Below are 19,858 nucleotides of genomic sequence, written 5' to 3'. Positions count from 1 at the left end.
TATATATATATATATACTCTGTGCGGCATAGGATCCCAGTGAGAGAGGAATTTATGGTTTGATATAATGGACCGCTCCATCTAATATTCATCTTGTTGGGTGCAGGGGAAAAAAATGAATAGTTTAAATAACTGAAATATAAAGTATGTAAAATCCAAGCTTGTGCTACATGCTTGGATGTTGTACTACTGATGGTTTTTTTGTTTTGTTTTCCACTATTGGCTTCATGTTACATTTTTACTAATTAAAAGAAAAACAACACAAGAAAAACAAGTTTTTTTAACATCACAAATACAAAAAAAACCCCATTTATTAAAATAATAGAGCAGTGCAAGGTAGCCATGAGCAGTGACAACAATTAAAACAGTTATATTCACCATTAAAACACAAAACAAGAATGTGTTGCACCCCAGATTCTGATCACTGGACTCAGAGTCAAGGTTGCAGTCTTCATCAGAAGACACTTTCACCTGTAATTATTTTTCATCTCTCCATATCAGTTTTTTGGACAGTGAAAAATCACCTCCTGCATTGTTAAATTGTTCTGAGATTAACATAATAAATAGCAAATAAGTGTAAATTCAGCCTGATGATCGCGCATAAGGCTGCACTATAGCAGAGGGTTAACTGGCTTCATGGATCTTCTTATGGACCTGCAGATTTGAAGGTGTGGGAAATTTTCTGCCACAAACCAAACAACAAAATGACTTTACCCCTTTGGCGTGCCTCATACCACAAGTTTTGAGGTGATAGCTATGGGCGACCATTTTGCCACACGATTTGCAAAAATAAGGCTTTTCCCCTGTGTGCATCCTCAGGTGAACGTTGAGATTTGAACGTTGCGCAAATGATTTCCTACAGACAGGGCACCTGTGTGGCTTTTCGCCCGTGTGAGTTCTTAAATGCACCACCAGATGGTCCCTACGAGCGAACTGCCTGTCACACTGTGCACACTTGAAGGCCTTCTCTCCCATGTGAATCTCATCCATGTGCCTGAGCAGATCAGAGTCCCTGTTAAACGGCTTGCCACAGACACGGCAAGCCTTTTGCTCCTTCTGGGCTTGTTCCTCCTCAATAAAAACTGTGTGATTTGGGCCACAAGAGGATGAGCCACTGATCCCATTCCAGGCATCATCACTGAGCGTCACAGTCACAGGGCTGAAAGTTGGAAAGAGCTGGCATGCTGTCTGAGCGCTTGTTTGTGATTCAGTAAGTGTTTCTGCTTTCCAGGCATCATGAGGAGAATCATCCTGCAGTTGTGGAAAGATACTGATGTCCACCTGCTCCTCTTTCACCTGCTGGCTCTCTTTTATCTCCACAACAGGAAGCTGGTGTGACTGCTGGGAAGGCAAACTCTTCTCAGAGACTGGCGGGATGTCTAAAAGACAAAGAAGACGCGTGCTATAACCTGTGAAATAACCCAGCAAAATCTAATCTAAACTAAAATTTCAATGCGCAAAAGGTGGAAAGATCAACCTTTCAGAGCCATTAGGCTACAGCTTAATTCGTCCTCATGAAGTTCCATATGGGCTGACTCACCACAGATATTTTAACAGATCCGTGGGATCTTTTTCACTAAAAAAGCTGTGGCTTTACGCGGCTGCCTAGCATACCTGCTCGATGCTACATCCACGATGACACAAACCTGCTCTGGATATTATTACTTCAGGTTTTAAAACGGTCAGCTGCTCGAGCTGCCTTTTCAGCTGGATGACCTCTGTCTTGGAGCGGACAGCTTCCTCCTGATACTCCGCTATCGTCTTCTCAACAAGTCCAAAGATTTCTTCGGCAGCCGCCGCCAGTCGCTCTCTGACCAGCAGTCTGAGCAGCTGCGTCCCCGCCATGATGGAGGACCGGCTAACGTTACCGGTGAATGAAGACGGTGGCACACGGACTTTGAAATGAATGAACTCCTCTGGAACTGAAATCAGCACGGTTCAAAACGATGACAGCACGTCAACATGGATTAATGCTTCCACAGCAGCAGCAACAGCGCCCCCTGCTGCCATGGATGGCTCCCTACAGTACAAAACAAAGACGACTCAGTCATAAAGGACAAAATAAGAACAGAAAAACACCATGTGCCTTTTATTTTCCTTCTTTACAATATTCTGTTGGTGTTTTATTAACAAAATGTTAAACTGTAAAATCTCAGAACAGGTTTTAGACACAGAATGATCACAATGAAAATAGAGCTTGGTTTCTTTCCAAGTTTATTACTTGCACTGACATGTGAAGATACGGTCATTTGCTTAAAAATAATAACACATATAATGTTTTAATGGACCTTCCCAAGCTCTGTAAAGACAAGGAAACCCCCTTAGGGCAAAGGGCAGAAACAGAAGCAGCCTAGAGGAAAAACTGCAGAGACAGAAGAATCAACAATTGTCTATTATGCTTGAGGGCAATACAACAAGCGCAACCTCGAAGCGTAGAATCCAGTTTAGATATTCACACATAGAATGTAATGTGATGCCTCCTCGAACATACTGATGAACTGCCTTGGCCCCAAAACTTCACACACATTGAGAAACGCTCTCACACCATTTTAAGTTTTTTCTCTTCTAAGTCCTGTCCTTGCAGTTTCTCGCTGATGTGTCGCTTCCAGGACTCGTGAACGTCCATGTGCACCTTCAGGTCTGAATCTGTATGGAATGTCCTGCCACATGCTGTGCAGCGAAATGACTTGTTTGTGCCTTTGTTTTGAGCTCCTGTGCAACACTTAAGGTGATGGCTACTGGCAAACCTCTTGCCACATTTCTCACAATAATACGGTTTCTCTCCCGTGTGCTGCCTCATGTGAACAACACGATTAGAGTTCTGAGCGAATGTTTTTCCACAGAAATCACAGCTGAAAGGTTTTTCGCCCGTGTGAACTCTCGCGTGCAGAACGAGCTGGTGCTTTTGATTAAACTCCCTGTTGCATTCAAAGCATTTAAAGGCCTTCTCGTCTTTGTGATTCTCATCTGCGTTCCCTTTCTCTGATGTGATCTTACACTCGTTTTGGACTTTGCAAAATTTGAAATGATTGCTTGTGGCAAAACTTTTCCCACATTTAGCACAAAAATATGGTTTTTCCCCAGTATGCAACCTCATATGAGCAAGACGACTAGAGTTCTGCGTGAATGTTTTCCCACAGAAGTCACAACTGAAGGGCTTTTCACCTGTGTGAATTCTTGTATGTATAACTAGCTGGTACCTTTGTTCAAACTCCTTATTGCACTCCAGGCATTTAAATGCTTTGTGCCCTTTATGACTTCTGTCTACATGTCTTATAAGATAAGAGTCCCTTTTAAAACTTCGACCGCAAAAACGGCAAGATTTTTCTTCCCTCGGAGGTTGTTCCAGATCCACATACACTTCAACGCTATGACTGTGACAAGGCGATGACGAGCCGCCATTTTCATTCCATTTGTCCTTTATGTTTGCATTTACATTCACAGTTACAGCAGTGGAAGGTGGGAGAAGCTCACAGTCACTGTTTGGTTCTGATTTGGGTCTGACTGAAGTATCAGCCTCCACGTCTGGACTGATGCACTGATCCACCTGATCCTCCTTGGACTGCTGGTGCTCTTGGATCTCCTCCTCAACAGGACTCTGTTCCACCTTAAAGTCACATTGCTGCAATGAAGGGAGGACCTCCTCAGAGACAGACTGGGTGTCTAAAGGACAGAGAAGAAATCTGCTATTAGTTGTGATGTGGACATTTAAAACCTCTAGCGCAGCCAGTACCTGGACTTTAAACACCCCATCACCCCCTTTCTCATCTGTCTCTATACTTTAAACTTTATAAAACTGCACTGAAACTTTCTCCTCCTCCCAGGTCTTGCAGTAAAAGAGGGGGTCCCTGCCCCTCAGGTCTAACCTTCAGAGGAATCCAAATCAACATTCTTGATCCTGCAGTCTTCTGACACCTGCAAGACAAAAATGAACGTGTCATGAAAATGGGCCGTCGTCTGTGATTTCACCAAAGTATTATTACAAACAGCGCTGTAAACCTGGATCACATAGCTCAGGGCTTTAACTAACAATTACTGTCATCAGTGGACTAGAATTGGCCCCCACCCTAGTGCATTATGCCACTATTACTATTGCTCATACTTCTTATTATTATTAGTGGGCCAATGCACCAGAATGGGGCTGGTTGCAAAGCCGTAGGCGCAGCAGTGAAGCTGGGGCTGTTGCTTCCCTGACCAACAGACCAAAATCCAAAGATAATCACTTTACTATCACATCAGCCAAAAGAACGCAGCGAGTCCTGAGTGTTTAATGATTTGGCCTCTTTGGAGCCCTGTTCCCCGTCTGAAGTTCCTAACACAATCTTTATAACGCGTGTTATAAAGTTTCCAAAACAACGCGAAGAAACGTAAACACCTCCTCATTTCCCTCACCTGTGCCACGCTTGTTTGTAACGCGCAGGAGGCGACGCCAACGGTCGGCACAGCCGTCGACGTCAGGTAACGGTGCGTCTTATCGGTGCTCGGCTGCCTGTTAACTGTGTAGTCCTCCGGAACAAAATGCTCTGAGCAGACGATGTACTTCTTCAGCTCGTCCGGAGGAGTATCTACATCGATGTTCAAGGCAAACAGCCATAGTTTCAGCCGCTCGGGTTCCCGTACTGGTAGGCGGTGAAACGACAGAGCTGCGCCAGTCTTCGCTTTATTCGCGCATGTCTTCACAGCGCAGTTGTGAGGCATGATAACTTCTTACAAACTGCCTCATCTTAATGTTGTAACGTTGGCCCTCCAGTTTACTACTTGCTCCGTTGCCAAGTAACACCAGGCCTTCCCCTGAATGAAGTTTTCTGGTCGAAACAATCACCATCGATTACTCCTACTTCCGGGTGACGTAAATGCACGGGCGTCTATATGCGCGCACAGAGAAAGTAGTCCCAACCCACAGTTCTGTTGCCGGTGCTGCTGTCCCTCTCTCGTCTGGCTACCACCCTCAGTCTAATGTCAAGACCGGTCTACACCATCTCACCTGCGAGAATCCAGGCGTTTGAAGCAGAAACCTTTAGTTCCAGTGAGCTATAGACCAGATCAGCTTTTGTTTCTCCTGCCACTGTGACTCAACAGTGTGAATATGGGGTCAGTACAGTAAGCTGAATCAACAGGGGATGCATCACCTGGCAGCCACGATCACCTCTGCAAAATCACGCATCCACAACACAAAAGAAATACAGCCAGACTCATCCCAGACCGACTGTATCAAGGAAAACGTCTAAACAACCAGCAGCTCTAAACTTTCATAAACTACAGTTGCCAGATTATTTACGTCAATGTTCAAGGCAGACTGCCATAGTTTCATTAATAAACACCTAAAAAGATGATTACATTGTTTTCAAACAGCAAAAAGTTGTAAAAAATCACTACAATGTCTGACAGTTTCCACAGCATAACACACTCACAACACGTTTTGGACTCTGAATTGACCATAATGAGAAGGCCGCTTGGTTTCTTTCCAAATTTATTACTTGCACTACGTACACGTCTCAAACATCGACTTGTTCATGTTGAACAAGAGGTCTGAAGTTGTTATCCAAGCATAAATCATGTCCAAACATCATAACAACAATCATTTTGCTTTTCTGTGAGGAGAAAATACATCAGGTTCACATATAACTTTTCAAGAAACGATCTTGATTACATGTAACTACAGTGAGATCATTAGGGACAGATTATGTGTTTCTACACCATAAATTAAAAAAAAAATCCAAATAATTTAATTAGATCCACAAAAGCTGCTGAATAGTTTCTTATTCAGCAAAGCTTCAACAAATTTACAAATATATTGCTTCTCAAACAGAGCATTCCTAAACACTGGCTGCACATTGTTTAGTGAAAAGCATCTGCTGTCACACAGACTCCGATGTTGTCTCATACCACTTCAGGTTTTTCCTCTTCTAAGTCCTGTTCTTGCAGTTTCTCGCTGATGTGTCGCTTCCAGGACTCGTGAACCTCCATGTGCACCTTCAGGTCTGAATCTGTGTGGAATTTCTTTCCACAAGCTGCACAACGAAATGACTTTTTTGCACTTTTATTTCGTCGCCCTGTGCAGTATTTCAGATGATAGCGAACGGCAAACCTCTTGCCACATTTATTACAATAATATGGTTTCTCTCCCGTGTGCTGCCTCATGTGAACAATACGACTAGAGTTCTGAGTGAATGTTTTTCCACAGAAATCACATTTGAAAGGTTTTTCGCCCGTGTGAACTCTCATATGCAGGACAAGATGGTGCTTTTGTTTGAACTGCTTGTTGCATTCAAAGCATTTAAAGGCCTTCTCGTCTTTGTGATTCTCATCTATGCTCCCTTTTTCTGGTGTGACTTTGGACTCGTCCTGGACTTTGCAAAATTTGAAATGTTTGCTTGAGGGAAAACTTTTCCCACATTTTTTACAAAGATATGGTTTTTCCCCAGTATGCAACCTCATGTGAACAATACGACTCGAGTTCTGAGAGAACATTTTACCACAGAAATCACAACTGAAGGGCTTTTCACCTGTGTGAATCCTTACATGCAGGACTAGCTGGTGTCTTTGTTCAAACTCCTTGTTGCACTTAAGGCATTTAAAGGCTTTGTTGCCTTTGTGACTCTTGCTCACATGTCTTATAAGATGAGAGTCCCTCTTGAACCTTTTACCACAAAAACGGCAAGATTTTTCTTCCCTCGGAGGTTGTTCCAGATCCACATAGACCTCAATGCTATAACTCTGTAGGGGCGATGATGAACCATCACTTTCAATCAATTTGTCACCTACACTTTCATTGACATTCTCAGTTACAGCAGCAGAAGATGGAAGAAGCTCATAGTCAGTGGTTGGTTCTGATTTGGGTCTGACTTCAGCACTGATGGAGGTATCAGCCTCCATGTCTGGTTCTGATTTAAAAGATCTGACTTCAATGTTGTTAGATGCATCAGCCTCCATGTGTGGACTAATACTCTGATCCTCCTGCTCCTCCTTGATCTGCGGGTGCTCTTGGACTTTTGTTTCCTGCAGAACTGGAATCTGTTCTATCTTAATTTCACGTGGCTGCAATGAAGGGACGACCTCCTTAGAGACCAGCTGGGTATCTAAAAGACAGAGAGAAAACCTGCTGTCAACTTGCTGTGGAAACTTGAAACCTTTATGCACTGAAAACAGACAAAGTAGGAGAAATGTTGCATTTAGCAGCTGAGAATTTAGTACCTTTCGGCAGATAATGGATATTATATAATAATATTATAGAATATTTGTGAGCGGTATATCAGATATTAATTCTCTTTATGCAACTCAAAACATAAATAAACATTTCTGATAAGGTTCAATTGCAACCACAAAATCTACTGGGCATTACATTTAGATTTGCCAAATAAGAGTACATATATAAATAAGAATATCTATAAAACTGCAATGACTTAACAAACATGAACTACTATCAAACAAGATAGCTTTAAACAGATTACTGGACAATAATGCAATCTCTAACTATTTTGACAACTATTGCAAGCAACAAATTGCATGCATAGAGCTAAACACCACATTATCACTAAACCCTGGGCTGACAAGCACATGAGAAACTCTTACTAGTACAAGGCTGCCGAGAGTCTGCTGTTGGCTGCACAGTGCAGGACCCCGGAGCTGCTTGGAGAGAGCTCGGTGTGTCATCCGGAGAGGACTTGATGATCGCTCTATTTCTCATCCTATAGAACCTTTAACCAGAACAAATAACGAGCAAGAAACATTAGGTAGGGTTTACTACCAGCGTTTGGTAAAGGTAGAATGATGGCAAATTAGGCGAGAGGGCTACCTGGCCATTTCTTGTGGGGCTTTCATAACCTCAATCTGCCAGTACGTGAACAATGAGGGAACAAAGTCTGGGTTATTTGGATCCATGGACGGCTTCCCTGTAAGACAGCATCAGTCATTACGTTGTAACGTCAGTGATATCATGTAGTCCCGAAGCTCCAAAGTTAGTGTGAAGAAAATGCATTATAACAGCACGACATGTCCCATTCATACAATCAAACATTTGCACAAAAACTGCGTAATATTATAAGTAAACTCTCTAAGCAATTTGGTTTGTTTACATGCTACTTGTGCTCACAAGCTAATGTCGCTAACGTTGGTCAGCGGAGTAGCCTACTGAGAAGGCTAGCTCTATGGGGTTGTTGCAGATTTATTTATCTTTAATTATTCTGTCTTGTATTTTTTATTTTGCGTAGTGTGTGATAAAGAATGAAGAAAACCTTACCCGATATGAAATGAGCACTGCAGAGACGCCAATTCGGGCTGATCTCATCACCCCAGTCCGTCCTTTTAATAGCTTGCAACCATAAACGTCTGCGTTTGGCGTCAAACGGCGTCTTCGGTGACGGTATTCTATAAAAATGAAGGTCCTGTGATTTTCCAGGTCTATTCCTACATCCGATGACACAACAAGACATTTTTCCTTATTACGATCACACGTTTCCCAAAGTTTTCCCTCTTCTTCTTCTTCTTTTTCTTATTCTTCTTCTGCTTCCGTGTCTTCTTCTTTTTCTTCTTTGTCTTTTACGCTAATGGCGGATTGCAAACAGTAACATTGAAGCTGCATACCGCCACCTACTGTACCGGAGTATGCTTTTTTTTCTCTACTGTAAGCAATGCAATTATTAAAATCACTAGATTAATCTAGGTCCCCTCATATAACCTTATGTCCCATATAGTTTCTCAATTTCCGGTGTTTCTCTGCCACTATAACGCGCTCGAAGGAGCAGTGACGTGGGCGTGACGTCCCCTCTGATTTGGGCTAAGGCAGCCCGGCAGGGAACCGTTCACCTCTGGGGAAGCTTCTCCGTGCAGGAATGTGGAGCGACTGAGGTGAAGCACGAAGAAGAAATTCTGTGCTGCGTTCATGTCCATCGGAAGAAGCGTGTAAATCCTGAAACAGTTTTAAACCCCTTCAGAAGTATTCACACTAAGCTTAAAAATGTCCACCACCACAACCATCACCAACTGCCCCTTTCTCCTCCTCCCCCTCTTCCGCTACTATAAAAATGTATAATTTTTGGTGTGTCACTGCTCTCCACAACTTAAACATTTATGTACGCTTAAAAAAAAACAACAAATACTTAGCTTCATTGAATTTAATAATTATTGTGGAAAGAGTGGCAGAGGCTTTACAAGTGTATAATTAAAGCAGGACAGTATTTATGATTGCATTGAAGTCACTTTAATGAGGTTTGTAATTTTTGTTTTTACTATTTCTTGCAAGTAGTGTAACGTGCCTCAAAAAGACAAAGTTAATCAGAATACAGCTAAGTGTTCATAATATACTCGATTACTCATAATTTGAATTAGGACTGGTGCTCTTAATAAAATGCTTAATTGCACAAACCCAAGTGTGGTCTTGAACACAACACAGTCTATAAAACAAAGCTGTGCAAAACTTCACTGAAGATGCAACATTTTATAGTCTAAGAATCATTTATTTATGTTACCTCTAAATATAGAAATAAACAAAATATGAGTGGGGAAATTAATTTATTTAGTGTTTCCTGCATTAAAAACTAATACACATCTTTAACAGCAATGAAGCTATCTGTTGAGTGTCGGAGCACAAGAAGATTTCCAAGATGAGAAGTTTATTGGTTTGCAAAGTAGCTGTTTTTACAAAAGCATACGGAGAAAAGAGGAGATCATTTGGAGAGGTCTAACACAATGGTAGAATGCACTGCCTTAATCTAAACACTGGTCCAGTGCACATTCTCAATGAGACACAAAATCAGGGTCATCTCGGGATATTTTGGGCATTTGCAACATGTCGTAACTGGAAGCGCTTCTGTTTCCTGTTCGCCACAGAACGATGCTCAAACAGCCAACAGAGGGGGCCAATGTGATGCGCGATGACACAGAAGACTTCCAGAGGCTCAAAGTCATCACCACTGACAGTCAGTGACAGTCAGCAGTCCCAACAGCCAACACCCTGGTGGTCCTCACACTTGTCAAAACGATGGATGACCTTGTTTTGCAGTTAAAACAAAAGAATCTTTGATACAACATTCGTCTCACGCATTTCCTCACGTCATACAGGAAAGTACAATATGTCATATTTATACACGTCAGAGAACTGAGAACCAAAAGATCACGTTTATCATTATATATGTATAAAAAAAAACCTTTTCAAGATACCTTCATATAAACAGCATAAAATAGTACGTTACCAATACAGTAAGTATGACGTTACCACACACAACCCTGCTGGTTACACTGTAATAAATAGAAATGATAACGATGATCGTACAACCACACGATACGTTAGCAACAGATCAGCCTACTTCTACTCATTTTCATCACGATGAAATGTAACGTTCTTACAAAAGTCATGTAGGTTTTAGCACTTCAGAAAGTCGCTGTGTTGTTCTGCTTGTTAAACGTCATGGGGGGGTTGGGGTGTGTGTGTGTGTGTGTGTGTGTGTGTGGGGGGGGGGGGGGGGGGGGGGTACTTTAGTCCAGATTCTTGCTTTGTGCATCCTAGTGTTTAAAGATTATAATTTGGTTAGTAGTAAAGTGGAGGCTACAAAGGGAAAACACATCAAAGGAAAATAAAACTACAAGGAGGGGAATCTGCCCTTGAAACACACCTGATAAAGTAGATGAAAAACAAAAAATGAAAACAGAAAGCATGCTTGACTGAAGCAAAAAAAAAACTGGCAATTTAATACCTCTATGTTATGTATACAAGATGCCAGGTACTAGTTTACATGCACAACAAAATGCTTTCTGCTTGTAACTCAGCTTGGTGCTCTTCATGTCAAGACGAAGCCCATGAAACCACGTTCATAAATATGTACATCTGAAGACCACAAGCAGGGTTTCCATACAGACCAGGGTCAAGTAATCTGTTCCTCTTACATCAGACGCCCTGCACTTTTAACTTGAGAACAGGCGGTCTATTTACGCAAAAAGTGGAGCCTTAATAGCAGAGGTGAATATGAACAGTATTTCCACCAGTATTTTTTTTTTTTTTTTTTCAATCATCAGATTACAATCAGGAAGAGGATGACATTCAGTTTTTCAGTTGCTTTTTAAAAAGGTTGAAGAACAATCAAAAACTGATCTTCTCTCGGGATCAGAAAGATGCGGGATCATTAGGAGATCACAAACTGGGGAGGAAGAAACACACACGTCGAGGTTTTCTGAGCACGCATACTCAAACTGTTTTAAACTGTTAATAGAGTTGTGAGCACCGTGAAGTGGACACAACACATTTTGTTAAAGTGCAACAGTACCAAATTAGTAAGCTTAAGTACCATCACCTCATCATGTGCCTGCACCACATCCGACTGTGCAGAAAACCTCAAACACACCGCGCACACAGCTGAAAACCCACAAGAGTCCCGCCAGCAGCTTGCTGATGCAGAATTAAACTGTGCTATGTTGAGCAACACACACACACTCTCTCTTTCTCACACACACGCACAAAATGCTCCCGAGTTTGAGCCCTTTAATTCAGGAAATCTTGAACTGTTCATCTCCCTTCCCCCGTAATTCCCAGTAACAGCAGCTCGGCTCAGCGTGCGTCACCTGAGGAGCCAAATCGTGAACCTGCAGCACATTTCAACACACGACTACTTTCCGTGACACACACAGCCGAGTTCAGATCATATTCTTCACATGGTATATACTAACATGTCATTACAGTGAAACTGCAGTGCAGGGTCACTGACAGAAAGAGCACAGAAACAGCATCCAACACACAAACACACCCTGTCAACACAATTAAACACCGTTTGTACACGTGTTCTGTCGTAACACTGGGCTAAAGACGCATTGCACGGCTCACAGCCTTTCAAACTACACTTCGCTGCCCTTTCATACCAAACTGTACTCGTTTCCTGTTTGTGTCCGAAATAACCCGGCACTCGCCAAGCGAAAACGAGGAACTGACCGATCAGGAGAAAACAAGTCCTGCTCCAGAGCAGCGGCCTTATTGCTACGTGAAAGGAGCTAATAAATACTCAGTGCATGCATGTGTGGAAGGCAGCCTCTCTGTGTTTGGGTCAGTGCTGCACACTGCTGCAGCCCACTGTGCACAGACAGCAATAAGATGACAAAGAAGGAGGTTTTCCTTTTTGTTCGGAAATCTAAAGGAAGCCACATTAGTGTGAGCATCAATTACAGAGTGGCCTGCAGTGAAGTCAGTGCAACACACAGATGTCATGGCTTACTCCAAAAATCACAGCAGCAAAAGGCGACGGGAGACTTTCCTCAGCTTAAGATCGAGTGTAAAAATGCCAGAATCTCAATGGGAGTTCTGTGCATCCTTGTGAGAAGATCGACCAACAACTGCATTTAAAGCTTCTCCAACTTGGTTTGACTGTCATCTAACTTGATAATAAGTCACCGCTCATGGGTGGTCAATTTATACATTACTGATGTTTTACAGATTATATAATCATAAACATGAATGGGAACAACATTTGGAAATCGTGTCAGGAAACCACTTAGACTTCATCCGGTTTATTAACACTTAAAACTGCAGAGCTGACCCAAACGTTGTTGTCATTAACGGCTTAAAACTGATCTATGAGCTAAATTAGCAATAATTAACTGATGAACTTGCATCTTACACAGTGGAAAGTGGCAACCAGAAGTCTAAGCTGTGAAGTTCTTACCCAGTTCTACTGCATGCATTCAACCGATACCATATGAGGTGTAAACAGAACAACTCGAGACATAATACTCTTAATACTGCGGGTTTTACTTTGAAGGTAACCTCTATTATTACTGTGTAATTATCATAGCTTCCTGTAGAGTGACATGTAGAGCGAAACAGCTAGGGACAAAACCATGTGATGCACTGAAGACACAACAGTATTTGTTAGACTTCTAAAAAGACTTCTGCATTAAACAAGGATGTGACCGCTGTATAATCTCATGTGGAACGACTCAGGAAACGGCAAAACACACGAGTCATACTGCAGGACTATATCAGCACCAGCCGTACCACCAAACAAACAAAAAAACAAAACATATCAGTGACATGAAGTAATAACTCTGTGCATCACTATATCGTCTATGCTACTATAGAAACATGAACACCATACATTCAAAACAGCATCAGGATCTTTTTCTGCTTCCGAATGTGACTGAAGGTTTTCTAGTGTTGAGTCTAGTTCAGCCAACGCCTGCGCGCTTTTGACAGCACAGTTTTATTCTAAATATGTACTGAAGCAAGTGTTGTTTTTATGAGAATAAGTTGCATATTGGTTTAGTGTACAATTCCGATGAGGTTCGCATGAGAAAATTTGTTGTGTGACAGCATGACAGCAGAGAGCTGAGTCATACGTTCAGACTCATTTAGAAGCATTTGGCCGCAGTAAACAGCCTGCACTTCCTGTCCACCACACAGGACTTCCTATCTTCAGGAAAATGAGCTGCAGTGGTGGCAGCGCACAGGATGGGACTCTTTCCAATACATCTTGTCATGATACAATCCTTGTTTTTGGGTATTTAGGTCGATGAGACTGCAGCGGGTTGCCGTGACAACTGGGATAAACCCAAGGGAGGAGGTGGAGATACATCACCACAGAGAAAATGGGGTGTAACGCTGCGCTCTGTTGCAGTCAGAAGATTAAGTTTTCGACGATAACTGCGACAATAAATACGCACCCTGCTGGGCTGAGTCAACTCAAATCTGAAAGCGTCAAACATTTTCCTCCAAACCAGTTTTATGCGATATGAAGCAAATCACGTGTCTGCAAGACGTAACAACATATTTGTCACTACATTTTCCAGTTCATCCAAAGTGATTACAGATTTTTATATGCTGAATTAAAAATCAGTTGCCAAATCTGGTGAGGTTTATCCATAAGCAATTAGTGCCAGATATTCCTTTTTCCTGAGTTACCAGGCTCAATAACATCAGTTATTTTTCCGTCCTTGGAGGTACGCCACACCTGCCTCCACCTCCGCATCCCTAAAGGTTCCTACATGAAAAATGAATGTGCTATTAATAAGCCGTGAGATCCCTGATCTGACATACATTAAGTGGGGCTACGAAGAGAAAAAAACCTGAAAATGGAGCAAACACATTCAACCTGAATGCACCATCATACCAGATCCCAGTTAAACAGAAAGGAATGGAGAGAAGAGAATGAGATGTAGCAGAAGAACTTGAACTCGTCACCACCGGAGCCTTTTTCCAGTTCCTACGCTGCCGCAGTGCTGCATGATGGGTTATGGATGATGACGGAACAAGCGCATATGTGTGGTCATCTGTGATCGAGTCCTTGCTTCGCACGCGACTTGCAGCGCCGGCAGAGCAGGAAGTTAACCGAGCTTGGTGATCTGTAGGTCTCCTTGTATCCGTACTGTGTCGATGGAGGGCAAAGATTTTACTTTGTGGTAAAAGTCAAAGAGCTGGTGTCCGTCCACGAATATCCGGAACCTCTGGTGCTCGCAGTGGATCTCAATCTGCAGGGAGGGAAGACAGAAGACGGAGAGAAGGACCAGAGGGAGGACAAAAGAAGATCGAATGACACAAATCAGCAAAGAACATTAAAAATTTCATATAGAAGCAAAGACTTGGAGGTGCATTGGGGAATATTTTACACACTTTGGGAGATATGCTTCTTGGTATTTGCTTTCTTATGGGGCTGAAATTATTGACTATCTTCTTTGTTCATTAATCTGTCAGTTATTTTCATGGTTAAATGTGAAATGTGAAAAATGCTCTCAAATCTTTTGTCCAACCGATAGTCCAAAACCAAAGACTCTTCATTTAGTATAATAAAACGCCACAAAGAAAAGCATCAGATCTTTAAGAAAGTGGAAGCAGAAAACATTTTTACTTACCTGGAGAATTTTTATATGAATACAAAATTACATAGAAAAGGCTACTCAATGGCAATAATGAAAGCATCTGTAATTAGCTGTTTTCTATCCCCACTTGTTTTACGTTAGTTTTTATCATTTGGAGAGAAAAGAAACCTGCAGTTTGGAAAAAAAAAAAGACATCACCTAAAATAATCAATGAATATTCAACCTGAACTAATTGATTTTTTGGGGTCCAACGGGGGTCAACGCCAACAATCTGTAACCACAACATGTTTGCATATCATCACCTAATGAAGCTGACAGGGCAAATGTGTTAGCAAACACACAGAGCAACATCAGCATTCATTGTGTTTCTGGCCACTCGTGTGTAAATCCAACATTCACTCTCTTTTCAGCTCAGTTTTAGGTCTCCACCGCCTCCTGAGGAAAAATATCCAGCTCTTAAGCTGCTACATGTTCCACTAGGTTCAATAGCTGCCAGCGGCTTGGGGCTGAGCAGGTGGTGTACAGTTAAGTTTTCACAGTTTGTTTGCTGCCTGCTGTGGCTGAAAAGCTCCGTCTCTCTACAGCTGAGAGGAGCTCACATGTCGCCATTTCATTGCCAATATAAATATATAGATTAGTGCAGCTTTGACTAAACACGGGAAATGATGGACAAACACAAAGTTTTATGGGTCCGGTGAGGAAGGTGCTCACATTTGATCTGCTGATGTGTAACTATGTGGATGAATGCTTAATATCCACTGTGGTTTCTTACATCTTTTAACGTGTACCAAAATGCTGTCTGACAAATAAGCTAAAAGTGAGTCCTCGTCACTTTTGCCTGCAAAGCTCCGACTCACTAGTTAGCTGCACACCTCAGCAAGCCACATGCAAAAATTCCACCGTGTGAAAGTCTCTGTAGTCTGGACCAAAGAAAAGAAACTTGTAGGTGTGATCCCGCTTCACGAGGCAGATTGTCTCCATGAACCCAAAGCAGCTGTGCTGCTCTCAAACCGCAGCACATCATGTGTCTTGTCCACATGTTTGTTGGAAGCAATCTGCATGACGGCCCTCAGCTTTTGACAGAGTCACGACTGTCCTGACCCGCTCGGTCACGCTGCAACCACAAACAATGGCACTTTATCAGGAAGCTGATGTTACATAAGCAGACGCAGGGATCACCTCTAAAAATAAGCCAAACGTGGTGGTTGTTGTGTCTTCAGTAGTTTCAGTTCATTGATAATCCTTTAAAGATACCGAGGACTGAAGTTTCTTCTTTTGATGATGAGCAGTCTAAGAGAACTCTTCTCTTGTTAAACGCTGGTTGCTTCTCGTTTGGATAGAAACTCATCGGAGTATATTTTTAGTCGAACGCCATATGTGTGTTATTCATGTGCACATTTAGAATTATTAGAGCGGAATATGATTACAAAGCCAACGAGTCCTCAGGTCTTATGAGAATTACTCATCTTGCGTATGTGCTGCTGCTGCTGCTTGACCCTCCGACTCCATCCAACTCATAAACAGCTGATGCTGCCTCTAATGCAGCTGACAGACCACAACACCATACAGCTGGTGTTCACAGCAGGCGGATATGATGTAGTGCGGAAAACATCTCATGTTTGTCTCTCAATTCTGTACTGCAAAGGACATTAACAACTGACAGCTTGTAATCCTGAAGCATCCCGCCACCCCCACCAAACACACTTACTAACTTGTAAAACTGAGATGGGGTTTTTCCATTATTGATTAATCTGTCAGGTTTATGGGGACTGAACAATTATCATTTTATCTACAAATGTTTTAGAAAATATGGCCAATAATCAGGTCTGATATCCAGCAATTTGCATACTGCATCCCATCTCACACAATATTCCTCCCACAACAAATTCTGATAGGTAAATAGCAGCCAATCACCACTCATGTTCCTCATTAAAAACCAACAGAGACCCTCAACCTGAATCATCCACCATGTGAGTTCATCCTGAATACAAAGAAAAAAAGGATCTTTACCCTAAAAGGCTGATCGGGGATGAAGGGAAAGTAGGCAGTGGACGCCTCCTCCCCTACCCATTTCCCAGAGACACGGGCGCAGCGCAGAAACTGGCGGTCAGTGAAGCGGGCGGTGAGTTTCAGGGCCACGTCATACGGGGGCTCCTCCTTCTCCGAGTCACGGCCGCAGGTCAGACTCACGTCAAAGCTGCAGGGGGGACGGAAGCAGAGGATTGACAAGTCAAACAGGCAAATCTGGGATAAGTCATAGTGCTCCTTTACACACAGGCGTCTCTGTGCGAGTGTGTAGACTTGATCACAGAAACGAAGTTGCAACAACAGAAAACGGTTGTGTGTGTTTCGAGCCCTGGAGCAGTCTGGTCAGCTGGGACATTCACATGAACTTTGGCTTGGAAACTGCGCCAGCAGCAGCCACTGAACACGATGAGGTCATGGGGAGTCTTTCAACCAAGTTTGACACAAGTTTCCATGTACGGTATGGACACACCCAAACAAGTCTGCTCCGCTGGGTCTTCTTTTTTCTCTTTCCCCTCTTTTTTCCCTCCCTGCTGGTTAGGGAACGCCCTGTCTCTGCATACTTAAGAAGCTACCATTCTCCCCGGCTGCCCATGCATTACTCACTGTGTCCTGGAGTGGCTGTGCAGGTCTGACTGGCCCAAGAACAAAAAGCTCATATCAAAAATCTCCCAGCCTGCATGTGCATGACATAAGACGGATTGATCTGCGGTGTGATAAAGCTAAGCTCCAGATAAGGTGTGAGAGCCTCAGTGTTATCTTACCTTTCTGGCTCCAGGTCGACAATGCCCATCACAATGATCTTCTTCCCTGGCCGCATGCCGCCCCGGATGCGCCCGCTGAACGGCACCGTCTATGCAAAGTACATTGAATTTAATAAGCACAGCCCGGAGCGAGCAACAGTAAGGGTAATTCAAAGACCGCGAAGGCATCTTTCATACCAGAAGACGCGACAAATCCTCCTTGTCAGGTGAGATGAGGCCGGGGTTCCCCAGTGAGTCGTTCAGGTGGTCATCTTCCACATTCTTTAACACCAGTGACAAAAGACACAGGACGCAAACGGTCATTTAGCCCTTCGCTCTGTCAGGTAGGATAAAAAGTGGCCTGGCTGAGGTTAGACACCCAGCATGAGGCTGCGGGCCTGTTTAAATACACACAGTGTGGCCTTGCATGCGGCTGACAATGACGAGGGGGCAGCGGACCTGTCATGTTGTTATCTGCTGTCGTGAGCCATGTGACATTAAGAAATTGCACCTGGGATGTAAATGCGCACATTCATTGCGCCGGCTGAGCGGCCCTGGTGAGCACACACCGCCGATACATTTCACAAAGAGCAGATTGGATTTCCTCCCCGGCCGCAGATGAAAGAGGAGTCGCCTTGCGCGCTGAATGCGCCGCGCACGGAGCTCCGCATTTACAATAAGCGCCGGATAATCGACACAACGCTGCGCTTAAAACAAATCCACAACCCGATAGGCACAGAAAATAAATAGCAACACACTGAACCCCCGCCCCGCTTCCCTGGAAGCTCCAAAATACTCACTATTCCGTCCTTTTCCGCTGCCTGCACCGCCATCTTGAGCAGAATAGCATAGGATGCTTATTATCGGAGCAGAGGCAGCCCTGCCGGGGACTGTGGTGTGTCAGCGTCGTGGCACTGACTCAGGAGGATATTCCTGTTCCTGCTCCTGTTCCAGGGTCTCCACGTCTGAGCGGGCCTGACAGACAGCGCAGCCACCTAGCAGGACATCCCTCCGCTCCGCCGTCTGTCTGAAATGGGTGGATATCTGCTGACGTATGCTTTATAATAATTACAGACTAAAAGCTTAATCCCCGTCTGTTGGAGAAGGCTAATCAGACAGATTTTCCTCAGCCCTTCACCCAATTAGGCAACGCGCTCTTTGGGCCTTTTATTTCCAGACTGGATCAACAATCCAGTAAATAAGTTAGACTGAATAGCTGGCGAGTGTGTGAGCGCCAGACCTGCTCAGTTTTAATCTGACACACACAGTGGGGTCTGCCCTAATTGGCCAAAGTGTGTGCGTTCAATACTTTTGAATGATCAAACAATAATGTAGGCCTCTGAGGCCACAGCGAGCTAAAAATAGACCCGCTGTGAGCCTGGCGCATTAATTGCTTTTCAGTGAATGGAGTTTAGATTCACATTGTGTCATTGACTCTTAGAGGAAAAAATCCCTCCCTTTTCTGCCTTTCTCCCACTCTGTCCATTCCTGTGCATGCAAACGTCCACCTGCCCTCCCTCCCTTCCTCCCTCCCTTCCTCCTCCCACTCTTGACTGTGTGTGTTTTAGTTTTACGGATCCACCCTGCCCCCCTGTGGACATCTACGGGCAGTACAAGCTGAATCAACATGATCATGTCTTTTCCGTGTCTTTGCATTAGCCGAGGCAGTAATTATAATTCATAATGGTTGGGCACATCCCTCCCAATATTCAGATCTACTCAAACTACCCTCCTCCCCTACATGCTGGAAAAAAGAATATATAAATAAGCCAAATTTCTGTGCTACCACAGGAAACCACACACCACCAAATGTAATCATAACACAGTCAAGTTCTAGTATTATGGTGTAGTGAGACAACAAGCTGTTCTGAGCCTGTAAAGCCCGTTTAAACAGCGTGTGTTACACTTTATAGACAAAAGTAATGGGACGCATGTCCATTACACCTACAGGGACTTAAATACCATCACATTCTAAATGCATAAACATTCACATGGCGTCAACTCCCCTGCATGTGTAACAGCTTCCACTCTTCTTCCACACCTGGTCAGGATCTCTCATGACCTTACTGGGCCCACCTGTGGTGTTTATCTATCCGTCAAATCTCACTCAAGAGTTATTTTGCTCTGACTGGTTTCAGGTGAACTGATGTGGTTGTTTATGGTTAACAGGCAGGTTGACTGTCACCTGTGTGCTTTATACGAGCAACACGTTCAGTTGTTTCGGCTTGTTTTTGTACAGTTCAGTCTGAGCTGAAGGATATAATCAGCTGTGGTGGATGCTCATAGTGTGTTCAGTGC

At 43.4% G+C, this 19,858-nt stretch overlaps 4 protein-coding genes across 6 annotated transcripts; all 4 read right to left on the bottom strand.

Annotated features, from left to right (window-relative positions):
* Positions 1–292: 292 nt before the first annotated feature.
* On the bottom strand, positions 293–2,010 carry LOC124066089 (zinc finger protein 224-like). Of its 2 annotated transcripts, none has more exons than XM_046402186.1 (2): positions 1,646–2,001; positions 293–1,378 (listed from the first exon to the last, which is right to left on the bottom strand). In XM_046402186.1, the coding sequence occupies exons 1-2, from the start codon at positions 1,842–1,844 to the stop codon at positions 624–626; spliced, it is 954 nt and encodes a 317-aa protein (XP_046258142.1). In that variant the 5' UTR covers positions 1,845–2,001; the 3' UTR covers positions 293–623. The 2 variants fall into 2 exon arrangements, with proteins under 2 accessions (XP_046258142.1, XP_046258143.1); XM_046402187.1 differs by having other exon boundaries at positions 1,205–1,378; positions 1,614–2,010.
* A 51-nt stretch (positions 2,011–2,061) lies between these two features.
* On the bottom strand, positions 2,062–4,859 carry LOC124066088 (endothelial zinc finger protein induced by tumor necrosis factor alpha-like). Its single transcript, XM_046402185.1, has 3 exons — positions 4,392–4,859; positions 3,866–3,914; positions 2,062–3,662 (listed from the first exon to the last, which is right to left on the bottom strand). The coding sequence occupies exons 1-3, from the start codon at positions 4,695–4,697 to the stop codon at positions 2,539–2,541; spliced, it is 1,479 nt and encodes a 492-aa protein (XP_046258141.1). The 5' UTR covers positions 4,698–4,859; the 3' UTR covers positions 2,062–2,538.
* A 593-nt stretch (positions 4,860–5,452) lies between these two features.
* On the bottom strand, positions 5,453–8,770 carry LOC124066087 (zinc finger protein 436-like). The gene is made up of 4 exons (XM_046402184.1): positions 8,239–8,770; positions 7,795–7,891; positions 7,572–7,696; positions 5,453–7,078 (listed from the first exon to the last, which is right to left on the bottom strand). The coding sequence occupies exons 1-4, from the start codon at positions 8,429–8,431 to the stop codon at positions 5,880–5,882; spliced, it is 1,614 nt and encodes a 537-aa protein (XP_046258140.1). The 5' UTR covers positions 8,432–8,770; the 3' UTR covers positions 5,453–5,879.
* A 720-nt stretch (positions 8,771–9,490) lies between these two features.
* LOC124065768 (galectin-related protein-like) lies at positions 9,491–18,968 on the bottom strand. Of its 2 annotated transcripts, none has more exons than XM_046401488.1 (5): positions 18,361–18,968; positions 17,759–17,851; positions 17,582–17,670; positions 16,803–16,989; positions 9,491–14,444 (listed from the first exon to the last, which is right to left on the bottom strand). In XM_046401488.1, the coding sequence occupies exons 1-5, from the start codon at positions 18,391–18,393 to the stop codon at positions 14,301–14,303; spliced, it is 546 nt and encodes a 181-aa protein (XP_046257444.1). In that variant the 5' UTR covers positions 18,394–18,968; the 3' UTR covers positions 9,491–14,300. The 2 variants fall into 2 exon arrangements, with proteins under 2 accessions (XP_046257444.1, XP_046257445.1); XM_046401489.1 differs by having other exon boundaries at positions 17,759–17,842; positions 18,361–18,600.
* Between the last annotated feature and the right edge of the window lie 890 nt (positions 18,969–19,858).

The sequence above is a fragment of the Scatophagus argus genome, chromosome 10 (assembly GCF_020382885.2).
Source record: "Scatophagus argus isolate fScaArg1 chromosome 10, fScaArg1.pri, whole genome shotgun sequence".
Lineage (NCBI taxonomy): Eukaryota > Metazoa > Chordata > Actinopteri > Scatophagidae > Scatophagus > Scatophagus argus.
The sequence above is the reverse complement of the archived record's forward strand: the minus strand, read 5'-3'. Positions and strand labels throughout refer to the sequence as shown.